Source organism: Zonotrichia albicollis, chromosome 1 (assembly GCF_047830755.1).
Source record: "Zonotrichia albicollis isolate bZonAlb1 chromosome 1, bZonAlb1.hap1, whole genome shotgun sequence".
NCBI classification, from domain to species: domain Eukaryota; kingdom Metazoa; phylum Chordata; class Aves; order Passeriformes; family Passerellidae; genus Zonotrichia; species Zonotrichia albicollis.
This window is the reverse complement of record NC_133819.1, coordinates 118,309,517-118,333,121: the sequence shown is the minus strand read 5'-3', so window position 1 is coordinate 118,333,121 and position 23,605 is coordinate 118,309,517. Positions and strand designations below refer to the sequence as shown.

General features: G+C 36.0%; 1 protein-coding gene across 8 annotated transcripts in view; it reads left to right on the top strand.

The window, feature by feature from the left end:
• ASPH (aspartate beta-hydroxylase) overlaps positions 1 to 23,605 on the top strand; it is a 113,176-nt gene that overhangs the window by 68,389 nt on the left and 21,182 nt on the right. For all 8 annotated transcript variants that reach the window (XM_026791517.2, XM_026791521.2, XM_026791505.2 and 5 more), the window contains 7 exons: positions 5,513 to 5,601; positions 8,028 to 8,114; positions 11,181 to 11,331; positions 12,361 to 12,497; positions 17,796 to 17,894; positions 18,582 to 18,671; positions 22,190 to 22,327. In XM_026791517.2, coding sequence (XP_026647318.2) covers positions 5,513 to 5,601; positions 8,028 to 8,114; positions 11,181 to 11,331; positions 12,361 to 12,497; positions 17,796 to 17,894; positions 18,582 to 18,671; positions 22,190 to 22,327 — 791 coding nt within the window. The remainder of the gene's footprint in view (positions 1 to 5,512; positions 5,602 to 8,027; positions 8,115 to 11,180; positions 11,332 to 12,360; positions 12,498 to 17,795; positions 17,895 to 18,581; positions 18,672 to 22,189; positions 22,328 to 23,605) is intronic.

The window sequence follows — 23,605 nt, the reverse complement described above, 5'->3', positions numbered from 1 at the left end:
GTCCTCAAGGTGGCTGTAAAGACCAGCCTTTATCTTGAATCACTTATATGTAACAGAGTAATTAAAACTGGAGTCCTAACTCCTCTCTGTTTTGCATGTGAGTAATAGCAGATGTAATATCAAGGAAGCCACCAGGAATGCTCCCTTAACATCATAGTGACAATATGAATGAATCAATAAGTGAATAAAAAAATCTAATTACAAGAACCAAACAACATTTATGAGGTGGTTTTTAGATAGGGAATAGTGTCTTTCCATCCTCATGTTTTCTCCTGCAGGTCCACAGAGGGATTGTAATGTTATTGTCTCACCGTTTCTGAGGACCTAGAAATTTCATTAAAGACAAGTTTAACAAGAGATACTTATGCTAATATGTAATATGGACTCTCACAGAGCAGGCCCCTCTCAATTGATTGTAAATCTCACAGCATTAGTTTCCAAAGACTGAAGCAAGACTTGTTTGTCCTCTGGGAAGGCAACCTTTCCCCCAAAACCCCAAGTCAGACCAGCCAGGCTGTCACTCATTGTTCTCAGTGAACAGACCAGGTTCAAAATGTAAGCTCCAGCACTGGAGGTAAGCCTGCCCCACAGCCACACCAATATTCTTAGGCTCTGAATATAAGAAAGAGAGCAGAAGGCTTAGGAAGGGAATCATTAGAGCAAGAGGGAGGAGGAGAAAAGGGCAGCAAGTGGAAAACTGCCTGAGGTGGTCCTAGTTGTGATTTCCTCCTGGTCATCGTTGCATATCACCTAGCAAGCTGTTTGAGATGTCCTTCCTGGCATGTCTGTTGGAACAGAATAAAATCATAGAATTGTAGAATATCTGCTCCAAATATTTTACAGGAGTGAGAGATGATTTGTATTAAGTGTATGGAAGTGCATACTGTTTTTTAGATACAAACACTAATTGTTCTGGAAGTGTTAATAGCAGCATGATGCTATCTCCTACTCACTTTGCTTTGGAAGAAAACTGTACATGCATCCTTTGATCAGAGGCTCAGAGTATGGCAGCAAGGACAAAACAATTCATGCTATGTGTTGTGGTAAAGATACCCTATCTTTTAAATTATCTTCTCAGGAAACAACAATTTGAAGCCTCTACAGTGTAGAAAATACCGTCATCCACTTAAATTTGCTATCTGTTAAAATGCCCAGTGTGTGCCATCTCTCTAGGGTAAAAGAAGTGTGTTAGTTGTCAAAGATAATCATGATAGCATTCAATATTTTTGTCCAATTCTGGCTAATGTTAACTGGTTTGACATACCAGACTGATATCTTATCAGGCAGGTCATCAGTGTTTTCTCTTTTAGGAGAATGCGGTTTTCCTTAGCCTGGATGATGGTGTTATATTTCAGATGAAAAGATGAAATGGAGAGATTTCACACACACAACCATTCCCACTTGTCTGGAAGCTAGAGAGGATTCATTTGCTCCATTATAGAAGTGGCATTATTAGTTATTTGTGACATTTCTGAGGTTTTTCTCTATTGCTTTGGACTTAGGGTCATATGTAATCAATTTTTTTGACATGTACTAGTTATCTCTTTTTGTTTTCCTTGTTTCCATGTAACTGCCTTAACATAATTATCTAGTTGGTGTTTTATACCAATTTCCAACCTTGGGTTCTGCTCAGTTACACAAGAATTTGCAGACATTTGATCCTGTGAGCACATTAGTCTAGAAATTCTAGAAAGTTTTAATTCCTTTATTATTATATCTTTAGGCAGCTTTTCACATTAAAAGTTATCAGGTACCAAAAAATGTAATTTTGTGATTAAATCAACAGTTTGCAAAATTGCTTTTCTGGTGCTGTTTGGTTGCTTTCTTAAAGTAAAAAAATCTGCTTCAAATGAAGATTTACAGAACTTGATTTTTTGAATGTTATTATTATTTTATTTTTTACAGAAAAAGCTAATAAGAGCAGTGAGAATTGAGATTGCTTTCTATCACAAGACAGTGTTTTTAATCACTTATGGCTTTTCTGGAATTATAGCACTGAGGTGAAATTTTACATTGGGAAAATTTTTGGAGCTTCAATATTCTATTGCTGGCATTGGGCTAGGAGGAATCTCAGCTACTGTGATGACTGGCACAGTGAGCTCCTGTGAGGATTTCTTTGGTTGTCAAATGAGGGAGTGAAGGTTCCTTGTGTAGTTACAGTGTTGGCACTAAAGCACATTGTCTTATAATAATACTTTACAGAAATTGTTGAACATATGACTAAGTGGGACCCTAAAGCTTACTTTGTCTCTTTAGTTGACTGAAGGCCTTATCAACTGTGTGCATTGTTCTTGGCAGATGCTTACACATCTTGTTAATTCAAATAAACAGAATTTTCAGTAATTAGAATTTCACAATTGCCCTCAGCAAACCGGTTCTACTGTGCTTGCTCAGAGATAGGAGCTCCAGATGTTCAAGCCAAATTTTCTGTTATAGCTGTTTTAAGTCTTCTCTTCCTTATCCTAACTATGATGATACAGAAAATAATTTATTCTTTTCATCTCTGTAGCTATGTTTTACAAGGTAGTGTGTATCTGTCTTCCCATGGCAAACTCTTTACTACTGCCTTTTAGCCTTTCTCACCGTTTTTACTTACTGTTGCTCCCCTCCCCACTCAGTTAAAGGCAAAATATTTTTAAACCAGTCTTCAAGAGTGATTCAATTCTGTTTATTAATTTGTTTACTTTTCCTTTATTTTGATGCGGTTCTCTTGGGGTCTGAAGAGAATCTAGCAGTGTGTTCATTATTATTCAAAAGGAATTTCTCTGTCCCTTATAGAAGTAAGACTGTCACTGCTTTTGGTGATGACAAGGTGCTTTTCAACATAAACCCAAAATATGCCTGGTATTTTAGTTTTCATTTACCAAAACAGTTATATGAAATATTTAATCAAGTTTCATTGGATTATATGACAGGCTATTAAGTTTACTGTATTGTAATACATTGCTACTCCTAATTTTTTTTAATTCTGTACCTTGATAAATGAGATATGAGATTGTTTGTCATCACTGGTAATTGTTTGTTTTGTCTCCAGCAAAAGAACTAGCATAGAGTTTCTTGTGAGACTTCTTCCCAGCTTGCTGCTTTTTCAGTGGAAACTGTTTTCTCTAAGGAAGTCTTCAGGAATCCTATGTCAGCAGTCCTAGATATAATGCCTATTCTCCAAGGCTATTATTGAAAATACTCAGTAGTATTCTTGAAAGTCCAGGATTATTACCATTCGGTAAAAGGATTATTGCCATTTTAATGCTCAACCTAATTTGGACCACAAACCAGCCAAGCAGTTGTGTGATCATGCACGACTTCAGTGTCATTGCGAAATTTGTCATTGAAGAAAAATTACATATATTTTCCTCTGAAAACAGATAAGTTAACTTCTTTGTATCATTGAATTTAATATATTGGGTCACATCTGCTAAAGGATTATTGCACTAGAAGGAGGCAATGGATAATTTATTAAAATACCCCTGCAGGGAGATAGCAGGCTATCTGGTTAATATAGAGGAATGCTTGATGGTTACACTGAAAGCTCCCTGGTGAATCCTTTAACATAGAATAGAATGGGGGATGAAAATGATTGCTCGTTATATAATGTTTACTGTGTTATATTGGTGCCTAGCAGATGAATAATATTTATGTTAACAACTCCTTTCCAGCTTTTTATATTGATCTCCTGCTGGTCTAGGGCTGATATATAATTGTACTGAAAATAGGAAGATAGTACTTTTTTTTGTAAAGGAGGGTGGTAAATAGGTTCTTCTAACATATCACCCAAGGTGGATATGAAAAGGAAGATATTGTATCTTTGTGCCACAGACTTGTAAGATTTTAATTTCCTTTTTTAATTTACTTTTTCTTCTGAGCTCTTTCTCATGTCCTTGTAAACTTAAATGAACTGTAGAGAGTGTCCCAGAGGCAGTGGGAGTTTCCTGGTGGGTGGGAAAGCTTCTTTCCTTTGCCTCAAAGGAACCTCACTGTTGCCATGCTTACTCAGTTTGAGGAAGACCACATGACTCTGTCTTTCCACGAATGCTCAAAGCTGAAAAGCTGACAAATCGCTGTCCTGCCTCACTGAAATGCAGTTCCTGTGTAGCTGGCCGACCTTAAATAAAGATTTTCATTCATGCTGTAAGAACTGAGAACTCACATTTTAGTTGCTGTTTATGTTACTTAGAGAACAGAAACTAAACCAAATGTTTGGTGGCAATATCCCATTGGAAGCCCCTCAGATACTGCACCCAGAGGAACTGACATGGCTCAGTTTTCTTGCTAACAGCAAAGGACAGTTTCACACGGCAGCTAAGAGCAAAATGAACCTAAAAAGTCCTCAAGGTCACTTGCTGTCATTGGTTCCTTGGGTTGATGTTTCTGGGTTCTTCCACTGCTGCTGTTAAGCAAGCCAGACCTTAGAAATAGCAATGGTTTCTTGAAAAACTGAGCTGGCATATTTTTTAAAAAGAAAAAAAAAAAAAAAAAGGCAAAACCCAACAAACCTTTTGCATGTTAAGGGTGTTCTTTTCAGGCCCAATGTGAGAAACTTCTCACCTGTCAGTCACTGTGGTCTGAGGGTTTGGAGTGGAGAAGAGCTGTTCATGTGAATTTTACTGGATTTTACCTGGAAGAGAGCCACTGCTGAGCTCCTTAACCATTATTATCGTTAAATGCATGAAAAGGCAGTGAAGACATTGCTTTCCTATGAAATGGAGGATAATAAATAAGACAGAAAAGACTGGCATCAGCAACAAATTAGTAACCTTTGTGATCTTCATGGTAAAGAAGTTCTTCCTTTTGTTCAGGTGGAACTTCCATGCATTAATTTCCACCTGTTGCCTCTTGTCCTAATGAGAGAGCACTGAGAAGAGCCTGACTCCCTCCTCTTTTCATCTACTTTTAAGATATTTATACACATTGATGAGGTCCCCTCTCAGTTATTTCTTCTCAAGGCTGAGCAGGCCCAACTCCCTCAGCCTTTCCTCGTAAAAGAGACACTGCAGTCCCTTAATCATCCATCTTCATTGCCCTCCACTGGACCCACTCCAGGAGTTCCATGTCTCTCTTGTCCCGAGGAGCCCAGGATTGCACACAGCACTCCAGATGCAGCCTCAGCAATTGCTCTAGGCAAAGCATATAGTCACAACTTTTAGAAACTACTAGTGTGCTCTGATGATCATGTTTTTCATGATACCATATAAATGTAGGAAAATAACAGTTCCCTTTGCTCTTCCTGGTCAGTTGAACCATTTGGGAAAAAAAGATCCTTGACTGTAATGTGATGAAAAATGCTTTATTCTAAACTTAACTGCCAAGTTACTCAATTTGAATGACTGAAGTTTGCTTTTCCATATAGGAGTTTGTGACTGTAATAAGTAAGAAATCAGTTCCTTTTCAGAGTAATTTGAAGCTGCCTTACTTGAAAATGATGCACTTTGCCAACACAGTCCTGGCTAAGTGTTACTCCAGGCAATTGAAATAAGAAAGAAGTAATGAACTGTCTGTTTGTTCAATCTTCTAGCTAAAAAGAGGAAGAAGCCAAAGCTCTTAAACAAGTTTGATAAGACCATAAAAGCTGAACTAGATGCTGCAGAAAAACTACGTAAAAAAGTAAGTTTTGAATGTCTCTCTCAGTACTGTACGCAGTGGATAAAAATCAATAAATTAAATACTTGTTAAAAGGGAGAATGAATTTTAGATTACTTTTTGTGAAATTAACTTTTTGAAATAGTCAGTGCATATTTGTCCTTCAAGTTTAATTTCTGCTGGATAGTTTGTCTTAAATTTTTTAAAGTTGTACATGAATATCTGTTCATACATGTTTGTTAACCTTGAAGATGTGTAGCCTAATCATGTAGCCTAATTTCTGCTTAAATGAAACATCAAACAGGGTCAGTTTTGTCCTATCACTCTTGTCCAGCTGACTGCTGAAGTCAAATGCTACCAGATAACTCTGTGTGTGTTAGCAGGCATCTCTCAGTGAGTGTTCTGCTGCCTCATGAGCTTTAGGTGCCCATCACTGAAGTAGATGTTGTTGCTGTTGAGATTCTGAGTCCTGGGAGTGCCTAGGCTGCTGTACAGCTGCTTAGAGGATGAAACAGATGTTCCTGCTTCTCACCAGGGGCAGCAAGACCTTCACATCAATCATTCAGTTTAGGTAGTTCTGAATTTAATAATTTGACCATGAAAAAGAAACAAAAAGCTCCTCAGTCATCTCCCCCTTATAGCTTCCAATTTTATACTTTCATTTTAATATTTCAGAAAATAATACCTTTGCAGAGATGTCCCTTTTCCAGATAGGAGATTATGTAGTAAAGCAAGATTGTGGCTGTTAAAAATGAGGAACTTCAAGTCTTTTGAATGTATTTCTTGTTAAAACTCTGATATGTCTCACAGACAGTCCTAGCACATAAAGAACAACTGCAGGTCTTTGCTGTACCCTAGATTTGAGGTGGATGAGCAGTGAGATATAATATTTTCAGTACTGTAAAATAAAAACCAATTTGGTCATTGCAGGTGCAGGATTATTTTTGATTTTCAGGACATACTGTGCAGTTTTGACTTTATCTTGCCACCTATGCAGCCCCAGAGTTCTGGTAGGTCTGATGGGACTGGAGGGCTCTTGCATAGAGCCCTAACCTCTGACTGCCGCTGCTGCTGTTCCTCACTACAAGACTTCTTTACATGTTAGAATACAAAAGCAAAAGAAATTTTCGTGCTTCTTGTTACTTAAGCAATTGGTTAATCACAAATAGGTGTGGAAGAAACATTTGATGAATCTGTAGGGTCAGCTTGTTGACTCTCTTTTCCTGCTGTATTTCTTGATATGTTACAGATAGTCATGCATGTCATGTAGGAATCAGGATAAATTTAGAAGCAAATCAGACATGTGTAATATTTGAAGATAGCAAGGCAAGTTGTGTATAATTCATACACATATAACTCATATTTATAAAGCTGTAAAGAGGTGGAAGTGGCAGAAAGATCTATTGCTAAATGTTGCCAAGCAGTGCTAGTACCTATTTGACAGTGGGGCTGGTTCTTCTCAACATCCATCTGTACTTGCTAGTCACTGTGCATCACAGGATCAGCATCCAGCAGGACAATACCAAGTTGCACTTGGACTTGTGTGACATGTCCTGACGGATGCCATCATGCAAAAACTTGGGGGAAAGAGCCGTACGTTGTGGTTGAGTCTACAGTATTTCCCAGAAGAGCTGTAGTTATGATGCTGTTCATCATGAGAGGCATGCCAAGGGAAAATTTCCACCTGTCTCCAGAATTTTCTTCCTGTTCTCTATTATTTCTGGTCTGGAGTTTGTTATTTGTGACGATGTTCACAGGGGTTTTCAGTTGAGGGAAGAGACAGAGATCTGACTCTATATTTTAGAAGGCTTGATTTATTATTTTATTATATATATTACATTAAAACTATACTAAAAGAATAGAAGAAAAGGTTCTCTTCAGAAGGCTAGCAAAGCTAAGAATAGAAAGGAAAGTGATAACAAAAGCAGCTGTCTCGGACACTCTGAGCCAGCTGTGCTGTGATTTGCCACTAATTACAAACAAGCACATAAGACCAATCACAGATCTATCTGTTGCATTGCACAGCAGCAAATAATCATTGTTTACAATTTGTTCCTGAGGCTTCTCAGCTTCTCAGGAGGAAAAAATCTTAAGGAAAGGATTTTTCATAGAAAAATGTCTGTGACAGTTATTAGCAGTACAGTCTTTACTATTCTATGCAGAAAAGTTATTTTCATCTCAGCATCTTGTCCAGCAAACAAGGAAAAGTGAGTAAAGTATGAAAAACCAAATTATTCATTTTCACCACGAAAATTAGATTATATTGTTTCATAAATAATGACAATTCCTCTTAAAAAGGAAATCCCAACAAAAGTCTGAGTGAAAGCCGTTGATTCAGTCTGCATTGTTTAGTGTTTGTTCTTTAATTGTAAAATTAATGCGTTATTAGGTCCTGCATCCTTCAGCATTTTTATTAGATAGAATTGCTGATAAATATCTCTGCTTTTCAGGGGAAAGTTGAAGAAGCTCTAAGGGCCTTTGAAGCATTAGTGAATCAATATCCACAAAGTCCTCGAGCAAGATATGGGAAAGCACAGGTACTTATAAAAAAAGTGATAGATGTTGAAAAAAGCTAAATTAAACATTTTGTTTTACCAATAGAGTTATAAACACTATGTGGAATTAATTTATAAATTTATGCTGGTTTTGTAGGTAAAAAAAAGAATCATGTGATCTGTCATATCTATCTCTTCAGTCAACTGTCCTTCCTCAATTGCTTTGGCAGCTTTTGTGGAACTTCAGTGGGAAGTACTGTAAATAACAAAAAAAATAAGGTACATCCTGTAGATCTCAGGAGAACTGTGAGGTGAATGGCAAGAGATAAATACCAACTAATGGCCCAGTGCAGAAACAACAGGCAGAGCCTACCTGTTACATACTATTTGCTGTAGCTGGGAAATCAACACATCTGTCAGCCTGGGATAAATGCTGCTTTTTGCTCTAGTGTGACTAGAGAAGAGGATTTGGAGTTTTTAGAGAGAAAGAGTTAAAGGATAAAGAACATAAGTTCTCAGGCAGTGAGGCTTAATTAGCTTGACTTGTAGAGTGAGTTATGTTTCAGGTGTTTCCCTTAAAAAACAAATACTGGAAAAACCAACCAAAACCCAGAAGGCATCAGAAAATAATCTCTGCATTTATAATATTTTTAGGCTGTGTTGAGATGTCTCAAAAAGGAATAGTAGTAGGATAATCCTGCTGCACTAGGAGTAATAAAAAACCTCCTTGAAGTGATATTAATCAGGATAAAAAAGTGAAGCCCTCACTGCAGGAAGGAATGGTGCTGTTAGACAATTGATGAGGACCTTGGAGTCACAACCAGTCTCCACTTGGTTAATAATAGTCATGCTAAAATAATAGTCATCCTGTGATTATCCAAAAATCTATCACACAGGCACTTGATACAGAGCAGACCAAATGCTTCAGTGCTCTCTGTGGTGACAGTTTGCTGTACACTTTGCCTTTTTTACAGTAGGAGACAGCTTTGTTCATACGCATGATGAACTTACCTCTGTTAAGTTACACTTTTAATATTTACCAATTTATACAAATCTACTTGTTATATTTAATAGAATATGCTTCCTGCCTCCTCAATGGCTTTAGGGAGAAGTGCATATCACTGCAGGCAGTTGTGAAATTTATTCTCATTCAGAATTCCCATCTCAGTGACCCAACTTCATTTGTCCATTTACAGCAATTTGTAGCTGCCTACTGCTACTTTAGTAATCCATGAAAGGTCAATATAGACCAAGATCTGAAGAAATAATTAGATGCATTTCCTGGGAGTGTGTAAAAACAATGATAAATTAATTTCTGTAGCCTTTGAAGGTTCATACTAGTCATTTTGCTGAACAGTCATATTAATATTATCAATGGCAATTTTATTGAACCCAGTATGTGTAAGTTTAAGCTGTTTGAAGGAAGAGGAAAATCATGGGCTACAGACAGATGAATTATTCTTAACATTTGCATTGTAACACAGATTTATTTTTAAATGGGGATTCATACCAACAAAATTCATTTAAATTTACTACTTCTCATCACTAACTAAAACTGCAAATGATAAAGTTAAAGGCCTTGAAGGTTAAAGCTAAAGAAGATCAAGAATTCACCACAAAAGTGTAGTTCTCCTTTTCTTTGAAGCACAAAACAGCATTACATGCTAATTTTGTAGATTCAATTTTTAATAAGACATGAGGATTGATTTGTTCTGGATCCTTTAATGGCTTTAAAAGGCAGCTGTTTTCCAAAAAAAACCTGTAAAATATTTCATTGTTGGTGTGTTTTTCAGAAATATGAGCAATTCTTTATTTGCTGTCTGAATTACACTTGAGCCAGATAAAATTATACTCTACAGAATTCTTAACATCTTTAGAGCTGGAAAGAACAATGGATAAGTTTTTAATCTCCTTATATGATTTATACTGGTGGAGTTATGCAGTGCTGACAATTCTTACTTCTTTGTTATATATCTGGAATATTCTTTGCCCTGCAATACCTTTGAAGAAAGGATAAATAAATTTCCTAGTGAATGTACATCAGAAAAAATAAGTTATTGCTTTAAACTGATTTCTGAAGTTGTCTCTGAAAGCTGCTTGATGAACTGTTTGTCTGAATACCCATATTTTTTGGTATTTCCAATATTAAGTTTTAAAACAACTCAAGGAAAAAACTAAAGGACAGAAGTGCAAAAAGATTTCAGATATTTGTTATAACATATAGAGAAAACAGAAGTGAAGCAATTTAATTTAATGTGTGCATCTTTGATGCAACAGTGAATTTAAATAGACTAACAACAACTTCTGCACCATCATGCTTGTGATTCATGCTCCATGGCTCTTGTCTTAAGAACATACATAAGCCAATAAATTTAGAAATATTTGAGAAAAGTGCATTAAACATGTGAAAATACATACATTTCTATAAACAATTCAAAGTAAGGCTTTAAAAATTATGCATTTGAGACATAGTGTTTTTCAGCTATGGAAGCAAAGTATGAACATGCCTTACCACAGGTGAGATCAGTCATAGCTTCTGTTAGATTCACTGAAGCTGTAATTTCGCTGTAGCAAGCTCATATATCCTTTGCTCTGCTTCTGAATTTGATGCACAAGTTTTAAGTTTTGCAGGAGTTGTAGGGTACATATTCTATCAATGTATGGAAGGCAAAAGGCAATTTCTAGTTCATTTCGCAATAAAGAGTGTAAATAAATGTGTCAGAATAGATAAAAATGTTTGTTGGTGTGTTTTGACCCATGTATTGCTTTCAAAGTAAGGCTTAGTATACAAATAATCCATAGGCAAAATTTTGCATTTCTTCTGTGTTATTAAAAATATTGCTTCATCTGCTTTTGAAAGCGGGAATTATGAATTCTACAAATATTAATCAAAAATCTGTGTTAATGTATGTTTTAGGTGCAAATTTTCTCATACTTCTCCTTTCAAATAATTTATAGGTAACAAGATTTAATGGTAATTCTAGTGTGCTTTCCCATAAAGCAGAATCCATATTCTAACAATTGCATAATTTCCTGGTAAGAAAATAGTTGGTTTTAAAACTAATGGATTATTAGCTGTTCTAATAATGGCTTTGTTATTCTTTCTAGTCTGAAGATGACTTAGCTGAGAAAATGAGGAGCAATGAGATGCTGCAACAAGCTATCAACACCTATGATGAGGTGGTTAATCTGCCAAATGTCCCTTCAGACCTGATAAAACTGAGCTTGAAGCGAGAAGCAGACAGGCAGCAGTTCCTTGGTAAGTTTTGAGTATGTTATGAAAATTACAGAAGTTGTCTGAGTGAGGATTTCAAGACATCACCAAGGATTTTAAGGTGACAATTCCATTGAATATTTCGTTGGACTTGTCTTCCTAGTATTTTAAATGAAAGCCATTTTTACATTATTTAATTCTTTTCTAGGGAACTAATGTCTATAATTTAGGATAATAGTGCCTGTAGAAAGCTACAGCAGATGCTCTGATAAGCTATGATGATAGGTGGTCAAAAATTTTTATTGACAGACAAAAAAGAAACTTTTTCTACTGAAGCTGAAGAAAATCAAGAGGAAATTACTGGCATAAGCAGAGTAAATACACTCAGAATAAACTTTCAGTAAGCATAGAGAAGAATGGAATTGAACATGGGGAGAACAGCCCCAAGATTTAGGTTTAGATTCTACTTTTAGATCTCAATTCTGTGATGTATGAAAGGTGATTATTAGAGTATGAGGCAAAATCAGGAGTTCTGTTCCTATGGGTTGGATTTTTAATTAATATCAATTTTTTTTGTTCTTGCTTTTCTTTAGCAAGACCTCATTTAGGAAGCCAAGGAACATACTTAATTTTAAGCACATAAAGCATGATAAACTTCATAACAGGAGTAGAACTATTACTTAACACTAGAAATCAATTGAATTTATTTAATTAAAGGTGAAGTTTATTACTATATGTTTACTTAGTTTTTTCCAGTGCTTTGCTATCTGTGTATGATAGAGCAACTAAAGCTTAAATAATGTTATTTCTGCACTGTGAAGGGTCCTCCACAAGAGGCTGCCATAGCACTGTGTGATTGCAGTGATTCTCTGAGATATTCCTGCTACACCCTCAGTGACAGCCAGGCAGCTGAATATGCTCCTGTCTGCACAAGTTTTTCCAGGTTCTCCTTCTTGATTGTTAGTGAAAGTGAATCACTTGCCTCTGATTTGTGTTTCCTTAGATGTTATGTAAACATCTTGCAACTGTTTCTTATATCTGCACTGGTAATTAAGTCTTGTTCAATCAAATCAGGTCGCATGAGGGGCTCCCTGGTTACTCTACAGAAATTAGTTCAGCTGTTTCCCAGTGAGACTTCATTCAAGAATGACCTTGGTGTTGGTTACCTCTTGATAGGCGATAACAGCAATGCTAAGAAAGTTTATGAAGAGGTGAGTTTCCATTCCAGCCAAGGAAAATTACTATTTACATTCCTATGTTCGTTTGAAAGATTGATTGATTCTAACATTTTTAGTTGTTAAACATGTCACATGTGAGATTTTTGAAGAGTTAATATCAATATATAATTTTTTTTAGTGAAGTTATCTTCTAATTTAATTTATATTTTCTGATACTGTCATGCTTAGTTTTTCCTCATTGACAGAGGAATGCAGGTTATTTCCATATGCTTAATAATAAAAATCTTCTATCTTCTGGTAATCAGGTCTGGAATATATTGACAACACATCTAGGTATGTTGTATGTAACTTGTAAAATGTGATGCATACTATAAAAAAAGATAACCAATTTTCAAGACAAGGGAAGCAGAAGTAAGCCAGCTTCTTCACAGGAACAGCATCTCTAACCATGTAATCAAGTAGATCAGTTCTCACAAAGCTATTTTACCTTAGTTTTTCATCTTTTTATAAACAGCTTAAGATCTGTTATTCTTTCATGATGTTTGTAGTGTGGACAATTCACTGGATTTATACTTCTGTCTTATACTGTGGTTATCTGGCTGGGGAAGCTTCACTGCCAGGAAAGGCCACTCTGCTCCTGTGATCTAGAAACCCTGTTAACATCTGGAAGCTGTCTGACAGATGTGGAGTCTGACATCATTGGTACAGCACAAATCATCACACCTGACCAGGAATGGTCCTGTTGATGTTGGCACACTCGTGGTGCTTGCTAATTGTCTGCTTATGGAGGCTGGAAAGGGATCAGCAGGATTAATGCCACCTCCTGAGAATAAAGGCTCAGTTTTCCATCCCCCACATCTGAGGGGCTGAAGAGATTCTCAACTCTGATAGCTTCTGAAAGAGAAGGATGATGTTCAACCATATGGTGGGAAGCAGAAGCCAAACACTAGGAGTACCAGTTTTTTTCCTCAAGCTCCTCTGGTAGTCTCAGATGTTGCCAGAATAATGTTTGCTTTGCTACTTTGGCTACTTTTTAGGTCCTTCCATAAAACTTTTCTGTCCAATAATTTTTGGCTTGCTGTCAAAATTTCTCAGAGGATTGGAAATATTGGCTTTTAAAAGTAGAATTTATTAAACAAACCTGCTACTCAAGCTGCAAGGAATTTGAGAAAACAAAACCATACTCATTTTGGGCAAGATTTTCCCATGCAATTATTCAGTGTTTTGTTGCAAACAATATATTTGTTAGAATTTCTCAATAATCACAGGGATTTTTATACATGAAAGAAGGTCATGAATTTGCTATGTAATTACTTTGATACTTCAGAAGAAATACATAGGGCTCTGATGAAGAACAGATATACAACTGGTGTGCTTTTAACATAATGTTTTCCATTCTTCTTTATCCAGTGTAATTACTCTATTTTGTAGTTCACTAACACTAAAATAGAATATAGTGATGTTCTGTCATTGTAAAAGGAGGACAAATAATTTTTTTTTTTAAAGATTTGGATTCATCTTTTTTGAAAATCATGGTGGGTTTGTCTGTATTTTAGGTATTAGTCAGACTGAATTCCAACACAATACTCTAATTTTTTTGTTGCCATTCAGGATAAGTTTACACTAAGGATTTTAAAAATAATACCCAAAGAAACAGGGAGAATCTCATGTGTGCCTACTTTGGTTCTTGGTTCTACTTGCATGATTTTGGGCAGATTGCTTAGGGGCTGCATGGCCTGCTCTGGAGTGCTTTGCTCAGCTGTTGCAAGGCATATTTATAAAGTGCTTGGTTTTCAGCTCCCAACATAGGTGCTCAGATTCTCTGCATGGTAGAGAAAGGGGCAAACTGAATAGTGGCTCTGAGGGCCTCAAGGAGACATCTTGTCCTTCCCATGATTTTTAAAAAAGCTAGGAAACTTCTGCAGTGTGACTAACTCCTTCTCACTTGTATAATGTTTTGATACAAAAATGTTAAGAGAGCACAGACAAGAGCATGAACTCATTGCTGCAAAGTAGATACCTCCAATATTTATGAATTCTGTGTTCTGTTTCCCAATGTAAGGTTGTTCATACATTTTATTCAAGTGTTCTTTAATGCAGAAAGGACAGGCATCTTACACATCCTCAGGAGAGCATACCCTTTATTAACTTAAAGTCTCAGCTTTTTGTTGATTTCCTTCTAGCTTTATTCCTTCTGGTTGTCTAAATTCCTGTGTATGTGGTACTTGTTTCTGCTGCTCAGGAAAGTTCCCAAGTAGTTAAACACTCTTCTCTGTGGAGGAACTTAGACTCCAAGTTTCCCATTTCCTGGGAAGCTGCTAGATTCATGGGCAAAATCTTTGCTTCCTACTGTATAATTGCAATCTCCATTCAGTGTTACTGGTCTGTGTTAAGCATGCACTGAGCACATGCATCCAGATGAACTCTGCACAGGTATTGTTCCCTACATGGGCTCACAGTACATGCCATTTCAGACCAGCCATTTCAGATGCAAACCCAGGCTTGCATCATCTCCAAGGAATTGAATAGAAGCCCAGGGAATCCTAGAAGATGAAAACTTTCTGCTATGCTTTGCATTTAATAGCCAGTTTACTTATTTGCCTGTCAATTCTTATTTTTCTTTCCAAATTTGTTACATCTGAGCAGCTTATTTTAAAAGTCTTTAGTATATGTTTCTTCTTTTAGCTACAGAAGCAATGTGTATAAACACTGAACTTCAGACCAAGAGAGTTTTTTGCTTCCAACTGTTGTGTGGTATAGTATAACTTGCCCAAAATGCACTTTTCTAGTTTCTGTTTGCCAGAATTTTTTGCTGAACCACAGATGGAAAATAGTGTCCAGCTGGAGAGGATCTCAATTTTGCCTCTAATATTAAATCATTTTCCTTTGAATTCACTTAGGGACATGGAAACATAATGTTAAGTATAATCCTAGTAGAATTCAGAACTATTACAATTTTCAAAGAGAACATAACTTTAAAAGTAGTTCTGGTAGAATTAGAACTATTTTTGGTTCAAGCATCCACAGATTATTAAAAAACACAGCAAAAGAGAACTTTGTAAGACTGGTTACTCAGCTAATATCTCTTTTTCTGCCTCCTTGCTGGGGCATGTGTGCATGGTTCAGTGCAGCATTATAGAGACAGGCATAAGCCAGCTCTGATTGAGCTATCTCAGGTACCAAAACCAGAATATCCACATTAACACAGTACTCTGCCATGGCTAATTAGTCTCTGATAGCCCCAGAGGTTAATTTCTATATTCATGATTAATATTTAATGGCCTATGAGCAGTTTAGTAAAACTTATTTCTAAACATAATTAATATTGCACGCAGCAACAGCAACAGAGTAATACAATTTACATTAAATACTTCCAGTGTAATTTCTGCTGATTGTATCTCTTTGCTTCTCTTTAGGGGCTCTAAATGTAGATCATTCCTTAATGCAACTCGGCATAGTTTAAATGAACCGTAATACAGAAAATTCTATTCTGTCTTAATTAATCAGATAGCTTTATCCTATAGTTAAAGAAACTGTAACGAAATTATGTGGCTAATAAATATTTCTGTCAGTCATATCATTTCACCCTGCAGGTGCAGATTCTTGGATCAAAATAATTATAATTAGAATCCTGTAGTCAAAAGGCATAAGATGCAGAAGGTGGTAGTGTAGTCTTATACTAGGGATCAAGCTCATCCTTACTGTGGTACTTTTTCCTAATAATGCCTCATACTATGGACTTCCAATAGATTCTCAAATTGTTTGTTCCTTCATAATAAGTATTTTCTGTGAAATGTTGCTATTTTTAACTCATAACATTTTGTACCTTCATGGCTGTGATTTTTGGTTTTGGATGTAGTTGGTGTGTTTAAGATTTGAGAAAAGAGACAAGCTGGTCCAGAAAATGTCTTATGATTCTGCTTGTAATTATTTTTAATGAAAAGTGATGTCAGACAGTGGCTGGAAAAGACAAAGGGAAATAACTATAATGTATGCAGGAATTTTATCCCCAGCATAAGTTTAGTAGCTTCAAAAATGGATTTAGGCAAGAGAAATTGCTCATCTGTCTGTTGTTTTGCGTTTAGCAGCCGTCTAGACATTCAGTGGATATCAGCTTCTGTAATTCCACTGCCTGCCAGGCTCCTGTGATGATCCTCACAGGCTGAGGGTCTATCCTGATAAAACTGTCCACCCTTATTTTAAGGAAAGAAGAGATGTAAAACAGATTAACTTAACCATGTGATTGATATTGCATAGAGCTACAAATTATATTGAATATGTACATCATAGAAATGCTGAGCTGGAAGTAGATCAAGACATTTGCTCTAATTTTTGCCCTTGGCTGAGGAAGACAAATGCACTTAAATTATCTGACTGGTGTCGGGGATGCATATTTCAGAATTCAGGTTGGCAGCTTCACACTTCCTTCCCCTGAAACACTGCCCCATACACTGATTCTTCCCTACATCTGTCCCTGTATTCACAAATCCTTCTCTTCCACAGTCCCCATGAAATATCCATCTCTGGACGTGTGCCCATGAGTTTCCATTTTCTGCAGAATTAAGCCAGTTTGTAAACTCAGATACGATCTGAATCTTGTTGAGCGTACAAAATGTTTTAGCTGAATTTAGCATGCTTGGTCTTGGTCAAAGAATGCAGCACACAACTACACAAGAATAATGTGTGCTTTCACATTGAGTCACTAGTGCAGTAGACTTTTTATTACCTTCTTTCCCATGGCCAGAAAAGTGCACACAGTTACAGACAGTGCTCCAGTTCACCACTGTGCTGGGAGTGCCCTTGGTGTTCCAGGGTTTGCACATCCCCATCTCACGATGCTGACATTACATTGCAGCTTCTTCCTGAATTGTGGTCATTATGCTTCACATCCTTTCTCTTGCAAAAACTAGTTTGCTAATACTGGAAATCTAATTTAAAACTATTTTAGGTATGTTTCTGCTACAAATTTTTTCAAGAGTAGCTGCTTTCTTTCTGATTAGTCCAACCTGGAATAAGTAACTTAAGTGTTGATAGCGGGTTTAATTCTGTAATGAAGCATGCTATAACTCAAGAGAGAAGTGTAGAAAAGGACAAGTGAAAAATAAAGCAATTTCTGTTGAAATAATTTTACTTCTGAGACTTCAAAGTTTGATTTGTCTGGAGAAAGCACAAAAGTGAACAAGGAAAAGAAAGCACAGACAAGCCAAGGGTTTCCCTGAGAATCTGTAATGGAAGAAAATACAATTGCATTACTAAATGTTATTCTGTACACAGGGTTGTTAATTTGCATAGATTGATACAGGTGTATTTAATTTATTTTCTCTCAAACAGGTTCTAAGTCTGGCTCCAAATGATGGCTTTGCCAAAGTACATTATGGCTTCATCCTGAAGGCAGAAAACAAGATAGCAGAGAGCATACCTTATCTACAGGTACTTTTTCACCCACAGTAAATGTTTTACCAGCAAACAGTAGAATTGGAATGTATGAAATGTGTCAGACTAGAAGTGTGCTAATTACAAATCACTGCTTAAGCTATTTGTTGGAGTTATACTGGTGTATCACTGCTTATGAACTGGAACAAATTTGTTCATTGAAAATCATCAATTCTTAAACATCAAGTATTTGTTTTATTAATGGTTAACCCGAAGTACAGAGCTCTGAGCCTCAAATTCTTTGAGGTTGGTAGTATGCTGCAAACCTAAGGGTCTTGAAAGATCCAAAGAAGCCTTATGTATACTTCTGGGTGTTTGGGAAGAAATACTACAAAATAAAACCTTGGTCCAGCTTTATAAAATGCTTGTGTAAATGTTTATAGGGTCAGGGACAAGTATCCATCTCTGAATATGCCTCTGTCTTAGAGGGATTGAAGGGAGAGGCTGTGGGATTTGGAAAACTGGTAACCTTTCTCAATGACTTTCTACTTACATATTGTATTTATTCAGCTTAAATTCCAGGTTACCATGGTGGTTACATTTTTTAGCTAGTTTCATAGCCTGTCTCTTGCATAGGATTGACAGACTATTTACAGCAATCAAATGAACTCTTTTAGAAGTCCTGTAAGTTTTCTTATACCTTTCATATTTATTTATTTGTTTGTTTGTTTATGTGATTTTTAGGAAGGACTGGAGTCTGGTGACCCTGGCACAGATGATGGACGTTTTTATTTTCATCTGGGTGATGCGTTACAGAGAATGGGAGACAAAGAGGTACTGTTTAACCTGTTCTTGCTTTAAAATCTAAATCTGTGAGTGGCTGCAGAATCCAGGAAAGCATTTAAGGATGGGTTTATTGTTGAAAACAACACTAGTTTGATTGCAACAACAATCCAGCCTGTATGTGTAGAAGTCAAGATGATCAATAGCAAAAAAAACCATTTGTAGGCATTACAATACAATCTCTTAGCATCCCTTGCTTTAGATTTAACTGAGAATGTTTAAGCTGGCATAGGGCAGCTTGAAACAAGGGACTAAAAATTTACAAAAATTTTAAATGGTTTTAGAAACTGTATTCTGCTTATATCACTTACAACACAGGTTTTAATGAGTTAAAATAATCAGTTACTTGTATTTTACTGTATAGAAGTTCTTGTCTAATACTGTTTTGTAAATCTTCCTTAATTTCCAAGGAAAAAGCACCAATGTTTATGAGATAAAAGAGGATCATGAGAGGACTGAATGTGTGGGCTGAGTTATGAAATTTTTTCAATAACTAAATTAGCAAATCAATCAGGAAAACAGAAATTTGTACTATGTATCTGTTGAGAGCCCAACAAAAACAAACATATGATGCTGGAAGCCATAGGAGTTTCTCTTTCGTTTATTTGAAATCAAATTATACTTAAAAGTGAAATTTAAGTATGTGACTTTCCACTGTTGTCATGGCAGGGGAGCAAAGGACCTTTTCTGAAGACTCTGATTAGTCAAGGACTTTAATAGGAGCATGAATTTAAAAGCAACAGCAAAAAAAATCCAGTTCCTATGTGGGAAATATGAAGAGAATAAGCATTAAAAATCTGAGTTGAAATAGCCATGAAAATCACTGCTTTTTAATTACTTTCTTAGTAATGTAAGTAATAATTAATGCCTTAAAAACTGTAAAACTAATACCTAAAAACTGTAAAAATATGAATACCTAATTATTAATAATTAATACCTTAAACCTGTAAAATTAATATTAATACCTAAAAACTGTTAAAAATGCTGACCCCTTTAATGCTGTAGCCCAGTCAGTAGATGCTACTCCAGTATGAACTGCAGACAAGTGGGCTGTGGTGAAGCCACTGTATGTGATCTTCCTCTAGTCTAGTTCATCAGTTCACCTTTTTTTAAAATAATTCACAGAACTTTTATTACAATACTTTATACATACAGTAGATCTAGAATGTAATATCTGAATTTTAAGCCAGATTACCTTCCCTCAATACTCTTCCAATGACTTATTTTAATTGTTCATTTATAAGTAAGAATTATTTTACTTCATTTTACTTAGAAACATACGCACACACAGAGTCTGCTTTCACACTCTGTCTCCTTCTCTCAAATCCCTGTACATTTCCGTGGGACACTTCTGGCTTGAGTTGCTGAGCCTAGAACATCCCATTGCCATTTGTTTGAATAAAGATACCACACAGATGTAATTAATGTACAGCATCTCTAACTCCAGGATAATTATGTGTTAATGTTTATGGAGTTAATGGCCAAATCTGCTGTAGAAAAAGTTTAATTAATGACAAATGAACTTCTTGGGATAGAGGAGACTTCTAAATTTATCAGTGGAAAGTCCATTGTTCAGCTAAATTTTCCTCACTGACCTTGCTAGACTTGCTGAATTTCAAGATTTAATCAAGGAAACAGATCAATATTTAAGTTAGATGTGAAATTGTTATCACTGAAGGTTTGTTGAAGGGAGATATTCATCTATTAGAGCTAAATTAGGAATTATGAATGTGGCCCTGGGAAGTGTGAGTGGAACAGTATCGAGTATGCCCTTTCCAACTATAATTTGATAAAATGCCATATTGGCTTAAGAAAAGAGAAATTAAAACCTAGAATTTGTTACACAACAAAGCACTCTTCACACAGAATGTATAAACTGGGTGCATCTCAAACAGTTTCTGTCCTGGAAAGGAGAGCTACGCTGTTGTAGCTGTCCATGTTCCCCTGCCAAGACCTGCATGAGAAAAGAATTTTTTCTGAGAATCTTGGGAATGGAAAGGATGAGTGAGGCAGCCTAACCCTACTCCGTCCTGATAAAGGCAATTTCTTTGGCACAATTTTTCTAATAAATAAAAATTAATTGCATTACACATTGTAATTATAGCTCATGTATCTTAAAGAACAGCAACATTCATACTCGTCACTCAGGGGCTGAAACAAATAATTCATTCCCCTTATCATTTGGGCTAACTCCAGACATTGCAATTGATTGCAGGCAGTCAGCATGAACCATCACTTGGTATCTCACTGATATTTTAACGTTTGGGGGAACAAATGTTATAAATCCTAATGTTTCCATTTCAGACAGTTAACCAAGATAACATCAACATTTAAATGTATGCTGTGTATTACCTTATTATTTTTTTGACCCATGCAAAATTTTACTGAGCTTCTCTAGGCAACAAAAGATGACAGTTTATATATGATTTACTGTTATTCTATTCATCCACACTACTTTTGTGTACTTCAAATAAATACTGTAGGGCAACAATGTATTGCAGACTTTGCTCCATACTTTGGGAGACTTATAAAGACCAGAGTACAACAATTTTCAAAAACTTGGAGAAAGTTTACAAACTCTCAATAAGGACTTTGACCAGTTGTTCAAGGCAGGGATTGCCACCTGCCTCAGTCCCTTGACTCTGGAATTATTGTTCTTATATTTCCCTACTTAGCTGTCTTGGGTTTTTATTAGTTTTTGGTGGGGGTTTTTTTTGGCTTGTTTTTTTTTGGGGGGGGGGGAGTTGGGGGAGGGGTGTTTATTTTTTTGTTTATTGGAGGATTTTTTAAAATTATGTTGTCTGAACTATTGCAGCTGTAGCAGCAACGCTGTGCAGGAAGGAGGCAGCTCTGTATAACTTTATCTGCATTTGGTTTCTCACAGTACTACGAATGCTGGATCTTTTTTTTCCAAGAATCCCATTTTCTTTCTTTGCTGCTATGCAGGGGTAAAACAAGTAAAAGGGAGAGTAAAGACAAAAAAAGGTCCAGTATTAACTTCAGCAGGTTTCTGTCGTGTGATCAGTTAGGGTATGGCAAAAAATATTTGAAGAAACTCAAGTGCATTTAAGTATTAGATAACTAACACTTTAAGTCATCATCATTTTCATCATCACAGGATCTCCACTGGCAACAGAAGACAGTCATCTTTCACTTGTAGGTAGAGGATTGAAACAGAAAATTAAATTGACCAAGATGAGAAACAATTGAATATTCCAAGTCCAAGGACAGGGATTACCAGCCCATATTTGATGTGAATGGTTGTGAGAAGATTATCCTGTTTTGTTAATGTTGGACTGAACTCTCTTGGCTGACTGATCTAATTTGTTATTTGGGTTTTTTTGTCTGTTTCTGTTTTTTTTTTTCTTAAAGTATTCATTAGTACATTTTACTGAAAGAATAACCCCAACATCTGAAGAGACAGTCTCTGTCTTGCCAGGAAGTGTTGCTTTTTTCCTGTAGGAGCTTGGCTGATGTGAGTTTGATTGTTTACACCTGCAATGTTTTAGGCATACAAGTGGTATGAGCTTGGGTACCAAAGAGGTCACTTTGCATCAGTTTGGCAGCGCTCCCTCTACAATGTCAAGGGACTAAAGGCTCAGCCTTGGTGGACAGCAAGGGAAACTGGATATACAGAACTGGTGAAGGTAAGGCTTCATTATCCTTTTGTTTTTATTAAAATTACAGCTATAATTTCCATTATTAAGCAGAGAAAATGCTAATCAATAAGGTCAGAACTACTGACTGTGAATTCCAGACAGCACTGTCAGACTGAGCACAAGAATTAAATAAGATACTATAAAATAAGCTTAGACATTTTCAAATTTGAGAATGGGAACAGGATGACTGAAATTATTAATAAATACAAAATTTGCATGGTAGACAAATGTAACATCTCAAGTGGAAAATGACAGCACAATTTGGTAATGTCTGGAATACCCATTGTGAATTTTTAATTAGTCAGGAAAGGCTGTGCTTTTGAGCCCTTGTCTAATATTTAGTGAATTTAGAAGCTTTTAATTGCATGAGAGAAACAAGTGTAGGTTCCCAGTGATGGATTTAACAAAAGATAATAATGCAGAATTTAAATTCTTTAAAAGGTTTTTTATTTATTTAACGCAAGGCAAGTAGTGTGGTTGTTGTTCATAACAATAGCTCTTATTTCCAAATTTGCATTGTTTTTTATTAATTTACTAGAATTCTAATAATAATTCCTAAAAAAATAGGAAAAGCCTTTTTTCTTGTATGTTTCAATTATTGATGTGTCGTTTAGAGAATCCGCTATGATAAATTATTTAAACCCAAAAAATTATATTTGTAAGGAACAAATTCCTTCAGAGTGGTTGTTTCTTTATACTTAGTTTCATAGCATGTTTAAGAAAACACTGTGGAAGGATGGTTATTTTTAAAAAAATAAAAGTAGTTTAAAAAGGAAGATTGCTCTTTGTTATGGTTTTGATGGCAAAAAAATAAGGCTGGAAATTTAGATTAAAGTGTGATTCTCCACTGTGATCTCAGCCACACCAAAAAGCAGTGAGCTTTATGGGCTAGCACATGAAATGTTCTCATATTGAATTAATTCTTGAGGTATATGGGGAATGGATTCTTCTTGCCATAAAAGATACGGAGAAACTGAGAACTTCTTAATATGTTTCTGTCAAACAAAAAGGAAGCATGAGTATTATTTGATTAGTGTTTTAGAGCTAGATGCAGTGTGGTTTTACAGTTCCTTGCATGTAAACCTTACAAATTCCTATGTCTCAGAAGGTAATGATCCATTCAGCCTTGGCATGAGTCAGCTTTGAAGGGTGAAAGAATTCACTTGATGTTATAAAATGGCCAGAGCTTCACCTTGAAGGTTTTTTTCAGGTGAATCAGGCCATATATGGAGGCCTTGGTTTGGATCAGCATCTTGAGTGGCTTCT